Raw genomic sequence first — 10,259 nt, 5'->3', positions numbered from 1 at the left:
AGCTAGCTCTGGCAATGCATGCGTCAACCTCATTATTAATGTGTACAAACCCTGAAAAGTATACTACCAAGGTAAGCGAATGCCATTAGGCTCCTTTCATGTGGCAAAGCAGCTGGTGTTGATTCTATTCCAGCTGAGATTTACAAGGTAGGGGTTCCATTGCTCATACAAAAGCTGACAGAAATTTCCAGGTAATATGGTAAGAGATTATCCCCCAGGAGTTCAAGGATGCCTCCACTGTCCATCTCTATAAAGGTAAAGGAAATAGATTGTCCCATGACAATCATAGGGGTGGGGGGAAGGAATCTCTCCCTTAGTCATTGATGGCAAGATTCTTGCCAGAGTCCTCCTTAATAGGCTGATCCTTCACCTGGAAGATGGTCATCTACCTGAGAGCCAGTGTGGCTTCAGAAAGGGCCAAAGAGTGGTAGATAGGGTGTTTGTCTATATCATATATGAATGTAGTAATTTGCATGTTGTCTCTCCCATTAGAATGTGAGCACCTTGAGGTCAGGGACCTTGTTTTAACTTCTCTTTATATCTATGGAACTTAGCATAGTGACTTGCACATAGTAAGTACTTAATAAATGATTGTTAATTTATTGCCATGAATATGAATTGTACAGTAAAAAGTAAGAGATGTGAAGAATTCAGAGACATGTGGAAAGAAGTATATGAACTGATAAAGAGTGGAATAAACAGAACCAATAAAAGAATATGCAAAATGATTACAACAGTGGAAATGAAAAGTACAAGAAAAAGAAGCCTAACTCTGAATAACTGAAAAGCACACAATGGTCCTAGAGAAAAGATGATAAAGCATATATTCCTGATCTTGGCAGAAAGGAAACTACAAGGGCAAAATGTTGCAAGAAGTACAGTGTTAGATATGATCACGGTATAGGTTGCTTAAGGTGAACAATGGAGAATTCATTGTTGCATGTCATCATATGGTTCTATTGTTCCTTAAACATTTTTTGATGTGTACACCTAGTCTCCCTACTTAGAGCATAAAAAATTGAAAATGAATAATTTCTGCAACTAACAGGAAACACTTATGTAGCCAGAACAAATTGCCTTTTCTCAATATTCCACCTGAAACTACGCTCTTAAAAAAATAGTAATAATCATTTCTATAACCTCTGAGAGGGGCTATTTTGAAACATGGATTACACCTCCTAAAATCTTATGATCTAGTCGTCATTATTTGAACCCTTTGTGCAATAAGCAGTTTTTCCTTCACACTATCTCTTACAGGACTGGTCGTGTAACAGATGATCTATGAAAGTTTGTTGAATTTAAACTGAAATCCTATAATATATTTTTAAAGCTTCATGCCTGAGTCATAGCCCTATATACCATGATCATAGCAGAGGTCATTCAGTGCCATCCTGCTGATACTGTTCTTTAGATTTCCCTATAATTAAACTTTAATAAATACATTGTAGAAAAAGTAACAAATGAAAATAAGCCATTGTTTGCATGCTTCTTTGAACAAGGAGTACCAAACTGCCTACCTGTTATATGTCGTTCCTTGCTAATGCAAACAATGATACACCTAAAACCAACCAATAACTATACTGTTTACACTACATTATCTCGATCTCTACTGAGTGTTACGTCAGTAACTGTACAGGCTATGTGCCAAAGTTTAACCAAGAGGTATGTAAGCATTCTTTCCACTACAGAAATTTAATAAGGGAAAGGCAATATGTCCTACAAAACACACGATCCTTCAAAGTTTTACTGAGTCCAGATGCTTTCTGGTAACTAATTTTCAGACTCTCACTCCGTGGTACATGAATCGCATGACATTCACTTCTCACCTGCTTTCTTGATATTAAACAAAATACTTGCATAAATAGCAGTTGTTAATTGCTTGAATGGAAAAACATGTTTGCTTTTTTCTAATTTCCATGAATGTCTTGAGAAGTTAAAGGATTCCCTTATTATTTCAAGTTTATCGGCATTCTTTGGATACAATAGTTGACTAATAAATATTTGTATCACTGAGTTGCTGAAATTTCATGTCACAGTGATTTCATAAGTTTTAGAGCAAATCTTCTTTTGGGGGTAAAGTGATCCAGTTTCATGTATAATTACGGCATAATTCCTTTAGGGAATACTTGGTAGGGCATGTCATACTGCACGTAGCTGAAAATTTGTGTGTTTGAAGAATTCCTGATTTCCTTATTTCTATCAATATCACATTCTCCAAACACTAAAGCTCAAAATCTTGCAGTTATTCTTGATTCCTTCAACTGTGGAATCCAGCATTCACCATGTTTATTCATCCACTCAACTCTCATGCTAAATTTTGAGTTATGGGACCTGGGTTTGAAGCCCAGACCTGAAATTTAGATGTAGGTGTCACTTGTTTACTTAACTGTAAAGATAATCCCTGAGGTTTGTTCAAGTTTTAAAGCTCTATGTTCTTTTTTTCCTATGATCCTAATATCTCTGGAAAGACATGAATTGTACTATGGAGTGAAAGGGTCTTCTGGTTGGCTGAGGAATCAGAAGAACTGAGGATACTGTAAAGGAACTGAACATGCATACAAAATGCTTCAAACAGACTATCCCTTGCTCCCTTCCTTGGCAGAATGAGGAAGATTGTTGAGAGCTGCTGATGAAAGTAAAGGAATTTTCTGCTTTATCTATCCACAGGGTTATGCATGATATATGTGTGAATGGATTGCTGGTCTTGGATGAATGAGTATCCAGAAATAGAATAGACTTTAACTTTGAAGAGCCTCTCAGCAAAGGGAGTCAGTAGCAAAGACCACCAGAGCCAGTACAGCAGCCAAGTGACCTCCTCAACCCATCCCAGCAGTGAATTGACCTATCAGCTGAGATTATCCTATTCTGAAAAGAGCCAGCCCAGCTGAGCAAAGACATTAGTCCTCAAAGTGAACTTAATGGAGACCCCTTGAAGGGAGAAAAGGACTCACCGAGCCAGGAACTGTGAAACATATTCTGTATCTTGGATCCTACAACTTGGAGGGTCCAGAAATTCTCCCTCCTGTGCTGACCTGATGGACTACAATCTGCCTCCTTTGAGACACAATTTTGCCTAGTTTACCAATGTCTCCATATGGTATGAGAGAGGCATATGCAGCTGAATTTCAATAGCTACTAATCTGTATAGAAATATACCTTAGTGATTTGAGTTTTTGGCAAGTCCTTCCACTGGACTGAGTTCCTGAATGTGGGGCTGACATATGAGAGAACCATGGGGATGAGGCAGAGAAGATCTCCATCTGAACTGATTCCAGGGCAGTAGCTATGGATCTGGCCAAGTAGTCTGAAACCTTGAAAGAACAGGACTAAATAATCTTTTGGGGTCAGGACCAATGGAAAAAAATTTTCTAACATCTCCTACTGCATACCATTATTTGTGGGGTATGTCAGCAGACATCAGAGACATTTGTTCTCTGCAGAACTAAACTGGAGCCATCACAAGAAGAGTAGAGGTAATGGATGGGGTCCATTGCCAATCTAGATGGGGGTAGACTAGGTAAAGGACCCTATGGTCCCAGTCCCCTTAAGGGTGAGGCAGCTATTCCAGTCCATCTGGACTCCTTATACTAACTAGAACAATCACTCCATACAATTTTTTTGCTGTTATTGTAAAGTTTATCATCCCAAATTAGTAATCAGACTTATTGGATGCTAAAGGACCCTGTTTCTGTGAAGAAACAAGTAATTACTCTGGAAAACAAGGGGCTAAGATTAGTTTAAATAGTAAGCTATCCAATGACAATTCCCTTGTGCTATACAGTACTTATCCAGTCAATCCTTCCCAACTGTCCTTCCTCTACCTCCCCCAAATCCCAGCCAAGGGGGCCTTTCCTGCCAAAAAAAAAATGAGGTGGAGAAATTCCAACAACTTTGTAGTTCCCACTGGGTGAATCATCAATTTACACAATACAGCAGGTTTATTTCTTTGTGATATCTTCCATTTGCCTTGAGGTTGATGTAGCCAAAGTGCCAGTTACCAAAAATCTTGTATTTTGATCTCTCTAGAAAACAACCAATAATTCACCATCTATCCCCACCCTCCCTTCTCATAGTCACAGATTTCTTCTTCACTGCCTCAACTCTATACTTCTTTTTGGCTCTGAAAACAGTCAAAGAGAAATCAGGTCTTAACACTATAATAGAGGGCCAATCGAACAAGACTGTTTTTGGCAAGGTGCTGATAAAGAATGTTTCCACCTCAACACCATTTTCATTTCTTTGTGAAGTATGAATTATATTCCAGCTCCCTCAGACAAAGCAATATTTGCCAAAATATGAGCAGTGAATAGCATTAAAAGCACAGTTTGCTTTAAAAAAAAAAAAAGCAAAACCAAACTCTGGAGACACAGATTATTTACTCTAGCAATTACAGCTGTGTTTTTTAAAATCATACTATTAGGTTAAAAAGAAAAAAGCTATTTATATAACTGGAAATATTAAAACAATATATCTTGGGGAAGAAAGCACACTTCAGTAGTTTATTTATTGGTTCATAGGTTCATATAGCAAGCCTTTTAATCATGTACTTTGATGCTGTGGCCAGAGATGAGTTCAAGAGAAAAATTCTATCCACCAAGATGGCTAATTACTAAGTGGGCACAGCAATTCATATCATGTTGATTGGGTTTCTACAGAATATGACTACAAATGTTACAGGTCTTTCAGGTCTTTTTGGATGTCCCACAAGGTATCTGCGCTCTTCTTGAGTTGAGCTACCTCATCATCTTTCAGCTTCTGGTTGATAACGCTGGTCAGTCCTCGGGCATTCAGAATGCATGGAAGGCTGAGGAATACTTCATTCTCGATGCCATACATCCCCTTTTGTAAACAAATAGTATCTATTAGTCTAAGAAAGACATAAAACTATAAGCAATTTAAAATATTTTCAAAGGAGTAAGTTCAAAAATTGAACCAACACTGTTTCATTCACATATTTCAACAGAAGAACTGGCATTAGGGTTACTGAACACTAGACAAAAACATAGAAATTCTGTCAAAAGTTCTTTAAGAACACAAACCTATAACAATAAGCTTGGAGTCAGAGGCCTTGCTTTCAAAGTCCAGCTGTTCAAATACTGCTTGTGTGACCTTGAGCAAATTTCGGTTCTTCATTTTTAGAACAAGGGGGTTGAACTAGGAAGCCTTTAAACTTCCTTCCAGCTCTAAATCTGTAATCTTCTATTAGTACTGAATTTGGCTATTCATGAAAAATTGTAACCCACCTGTCCCACAAAAATAAAAATTGAATTTGACTTAATTATACTGAAGACCTAGAGAACCAGATTTCCCTGAAATCTCTCCAACAGAGTGGTGGTGTTTTATACATAGAAATGGGCAGACGGACAAATCAAATTACAGTGTTGGGAAATGTGCACCAGATATCTTCTTTATTATTGTATTCATAGAGTTGCATATTTTCTCTGTGATTAGCCTGTCTATGGGGAAACATAGAACCAATGTGTGCAAGTAATAAAAACCTTGTCATAGAATCCCAAAGTCGAAGAGACGTTAGAAAGCAGAACCTCCTGGGCAGCTACTATACCTCAGAGAGTTCAATCTCCCTTTGCTTCCAAGTATAGGAGGAAAAAAGGTCAGGTGCACAACCCAGAAAACTGTTAGTCTATCAAAATCAAAGCTAATGTTTCCAATAAAGACACCATTCTGTGACTGTACTGATATGAAGGGCAAAAAGTCCCAGTAGAGTTTAGCATATTTTCTAATAGGAAGTCATTCAATATTAGCAATGGATGAATTAATTTGAGTTCTATGCTGTTTTTGCTGTAGACTTCCCTAGGCAAGCGGGAAAGCAGCAAAAATAATGAGTGTAGGGCTAAAATGGTGACAGTTCCATTTACAATTTTAATTATGGAAATATGATTGACTTGCTATGATTTGGTTACTACCACTGGAGTCTATGACTTAATTCAGTGGTTCCCAAACTTTTTTAGTCTCAAGACTCCTTTACACTCTTAAAAATTACTGAGAACCCCTTAAAGAACTCTTGTTTATGGGAGTTATATCTATCAATATTTTCTGTATTAGAAATTAAAACATCTTAGTATTTTTATGAAAACAGTTGCAATCTCATGGATCTCTTGAATGGGTCTTAAGAGTCAATAGAGATTCCAGGTCTACACTTAGAGAACCACTGACTTAGTATATTAGTCCTAGGAAGCTGAGATACAAAGAAGTTAAATGATTTTCCCAGGGTCACGCTGCAATTGTTACAGGCAGGATATGAATTCAGGTCTTCTTGATTCTAAGCCTAGTACTCAAATCCCTTATGGCACACTGTTTCTTTCCAAAATATGAACATCAGTATATAACGCAAATGATATTTCTAAATATAATTTTCAAGTCTATCCTTACATTTTCTTTTCCAAGTTCTCCAAGTAATTTTTGTTTCATAAGACTTTTGCAAAGCTCCATTAGTCAAAGTAATTACTGAATGTGAAAAAGGCTAATTTATTATGCTAAGAAAAATAAGTAGAACCAAAAGAACAATCTACATAAAGACCACAATGCAAAGGAAAAGACCACTGTAAGGAAGCCAGACTCTGAGTAACCAGAAAACTAAAAATGGTCCAAGGCAATATGTAATTGGCATCATGGACTTGTGAGTCTTTTTGAAGTTTGATTATTGTGATTATCTTTGGGTGGAGTGATAAAAACCAAGGGAACATGTAAATCTAAGGACCAGGTCCTGGATGCCTCATGACAACCTCCATTTCCTACCCCACCCCCTGCCTATCACCCTCCCACCCCGGTAAATAAACCCTGTGAAGACCTGCCTGAGAATTCAAACAATTATTGTCCTTATTAAACATCTCTTAACAGAAAGGAGTAAAATAACATGTTATTTCTTTACAAGTTTTTCTTTTTTTACCTTCACCATAGTGGACACAGGATGAATCCTGGATAGATTTTTTAACATGGTCTCAATTAGATCGGCAACACTTAATCCAATAGCCCAGTTAGTGTATCCTTTGAGTTTGATCACTTCATAGGCACTAAAATATAATGAAAGAGAGCATTGAAATAAAATTAAAACACTCCTTAAAATGCAACTTCACATTGTGTTAGGCTCAGTTGATATGTTGGCAGTATGCCAACATGCCAGAAGGCAGAACTGACTTCTTCCCTTCCTCACTCTTTCTTTGTTACAAGGGATGTCTCTCTGGGTAGAGAAGAGGGAAGTATATGTTTGGAAATGAAGGTTATCTAAAAAGCAAAATTTATTGATTCGTTTTAAATAAAGATGTGCCCAGAGAGTTTAACAATTTTGAGTTACAAAATTATAATTTTAAGATTACAAATAGCTCAGCTTCTTAAATAATTATAAATAGTTTGGTCAAGAATAAGTTCACCATGGTTCAAAAAGCAAGCTCAGACAACATCAACAAAACTGAGTTTTGGAGTCATAGGGCTGAGGTTCAGATGCCATCTCTGCCCAGCTCACTTTTGAGACCTTGGGCAATTTGCTTAGGCTCTCTGAGCCTTAATTTCCTCACTTGTAAAATGAAAGGGTTGGACTAGATGACTATTAATATCCCATCCAGCTCTCAGTCTACAATTTCATATAACTCCATAACTTTTTAGAATGCAAAAAAAAAAAAAGCTACTCAAAAGGTAAGGTAAAACTGTGGCAAAATAATCACCACAAATCAGATTCATATACATAAATACCCAAATAGCCATATGTTCAAGAAAGGATAAGAGGGGTGGTAGGTCCATTTTTTTTTTTCAAATAGAATGAGTATTTCCTTTTCTTGAGGCAAAGACCTCACTGAAGTTAGGCATGTTTGAAACATTTTCCAGCAAGGTAAAGTCTTGCCTGACGATTTTCAATCATTCTGATCGATGCCACAGAAATGTACTGGGGAGTTTCAAAATCAAAGGTAGAGGGAAAGCATGGTGGAGAAGAATGTTGCGGTCAAAACATCTAGATTCCAACCCTGTTACTATTTAGCTTGGGACTGTGGGAAAATCAATTCATCTCTCTGTGTGCCTCACTTCCCTTATCTTTAAAATGGGGCCAATAATATTTGTATTATCTACTTCATTGGAATATTACAAAGAAAGCATATTATAAAGTGTTATGTAAATGTGGGCTATTATGTGGTCAATCAATCAGTCAATTGACAAACATTTATTAAGCACTTATTATGTGCCAGGCACTGAACTAAGTACCAGGGCTGTAAGAAAAGATGAAAAAAATGTCCTGGTCCTCAAAGAGTTCACATTCTAATGGGTGGAGACATAGTGAAGGAATAGAAAATCTAGGGCTAGAAAGCACTTTAAAGATCATTTAGTCTAACCCCTTTATTTTACAAATGAAGGATCTGAAGACCAGATAGCTGAAATAACTTGACCAAGATTACACAGGTAGTCAGTATTAAAACTGAGATTTGAACCCAAGTCTCTGACTTCAAAATAACATGTTGCTACTCTGGGACAGTACCCTGAATGGGGAGATGAGTTCTAGACATGGCCCTACCACTAATTACTTGTGTGGGCTTGAGTAGATCCCTTAATCCCTCTCTACCTCAATTAAACATGTTTCTAAGATCCTTTCAACTAAGATTCTCACTTCCACACCAAACTCAGGTTCTCTATGTAACAATTTCATTGTAATGCAAATGTCCCTAAAATAAAACTTCAGCAAATTTCTAAGGATACAGGCCATAGTAATAGGGATTTGTTGGCTTGGTTATTATAATTCCATAAAAAAGAAATAATCTAATTGAAGGAATGTTTTTTTCACTGCCATCTTATGTAACAGAAAATCTAAACCTTACTGTATGGCAAACACAAGTGCGAAGGGCTGCAAAGAAAACAATATTGTTGGAGACTGAGGAAGAAAACCATTTAAATACCTTTAAAGAGTCAAAACAGGAACTTATCCCTGCCTATGAGACCTGAACTAATTAATCACTCTTGTCCAAACAGTCAATATCATTAAGTACAATATTACAACTTAACAAAGAACTTAGAATCAAACTCACAGAATTTCCCTTTTCAAAGGACCCCAGAAGTCATCAAATCTAATTCACAAATTAACCAAAAAAAAAAACCCTTTACCAACATATCTGACAAGTAATTATCCAGCCTTTGCTTAAAGCTTACCATTGAGGATGAATCCTTATGTTCCCAGGTAAGCCATGCATCTTTTGGTTTGCTACAATTCTTAGAAAAATTTCCCTTTATATCAAGTCTAAATTTCAATCTTTACAATTTCCACACATTATACCTAGTGCTGTCTTTTGGGGCCAAGCAGAACAAATCTAATGTAATACCTCTCTCAGAGGATAGCCTTTCAAATACTTGAAGACAGCTGTAATAGCTGCCTCCATCTCCTCCCTCCTCTTGGCCAGTTTTCTTTTCTCCAAGCTAAAAATCCCCAGAGCCTTCAAATGATCCTGACATAATCTACAGTCACTTCAGTATCACCACCCTGGTTGCCCTCCTTTGGACATTCTCCAGGTTATCAGCATCCTTCCTACAGAACCAACCAATTAGTCCTTCAATTGATCAGCAAGCATTTATTGAGTTCTACTAGGTATAAAAACAACATCAACAAAAATATAAAAACAAAAAAGGGCAGTTCTAGGTCTTAGGGAGTTGGCGTTTCACTGATCTGACCAGGATGGAGTTCACTTTTCTCATCCTGTAAACTGCCTCTCTTAAAGCTGCCTAAGATTATATTAAGTATTTGGGGGCTGCTGTATCACAGCAGTTTGGGCTCCAAGTCCACTAAACTCCACAAATCTTGTTCAAACTGTACTCTCCTCATCTTTTCCCCCATTAGCACGAGTGACTTTGTTAAATGCTTTGCTAAAATATTCACTAACTCCATCTAGTCTTACTCCAATCTACCAGACTAATGAACCAGCCGAAAAGGAAATGAATTTAGCCTGACATGAAATGATCTTGACAAAGCCATGCTGGTACTTTGTGATCACTGCTTTCTTTTCTAGCTATTAACTAATGATCGCTTTAGCAAAATGCTCTGAAATGTTGATTTTAATAGAAGTCAAAGTAATCAGGCCACAGTTTGTAGACTTCATTCTCTTCCTTTTGAAAAGCAGGACATCAGCACAAGTGTTATGGTCTGTCTCCTATTCTCCATGATCTTGTCGTTTGTTTTTAATTTTGTGTTTTTAAAGAATGAATGTTACTCAAAGGAAACAGGCAAAAATTGTAATCTTACAGAGCAAACTTCAATGACTGTGAGAAAA

The 10,259-nt window shown here is 37.1% G+C and overlaps 1 protein-coding gene across 2 annotated transcripts in view; it reads right to left on the bottom strand.

Annotated features, from left to right (window-relative positions):
• Positions 1-4,357: 4,357 nt before the first annotated feature.
• LDHB (lactate dehydrogenase B) overlaps positions 4,358-10,259 on the bottom strand; it is a 30,969-nt gene continuing 25,067 nt past the window's right edge. Inside the window, exons 7-8 of one of the 2 annotated variants that reach the window (XM_036759190.1) lie at positions 6,908-7,031; positions 4,358-4,839 (exon numbers count right to left, since the gene is read on the bottom strand). In XM_036759190.1, coding sequence (XP_036615085.1) covers positions 4,672-4,839; positions 6,908-7,031 — 292 coding nt within the window. In that variant the 3' untranslated portion in view covers positions 4,358-4,671. The remainder of the gene's footprint in view (positions 4,840-6,907; positions 7,032-10,259) is intronic. The other variant, XM_036759191.1, reaches the window with a different exon arrangement.

Source organism: Trichosurus vulpecula, chromosome 5, assembly GCF_011100635.1.
Source record: "Trichosurus vulpecula isolate mTriVul1 chromosome 5, mTriVul1.pri, whole genome shotgun sequence".
NCBI lineage: Eukaryota > Metazoa > Chordata > Mammalia > Diprotodontia > Phalangeridae > Trichosurus > Trichosurus vulpecula.
The sequence above is the reverse complement of the archived record's forward strand: the minus strand, read 5'-3'. Positions and strand labels throughout refer to the sequence as shown.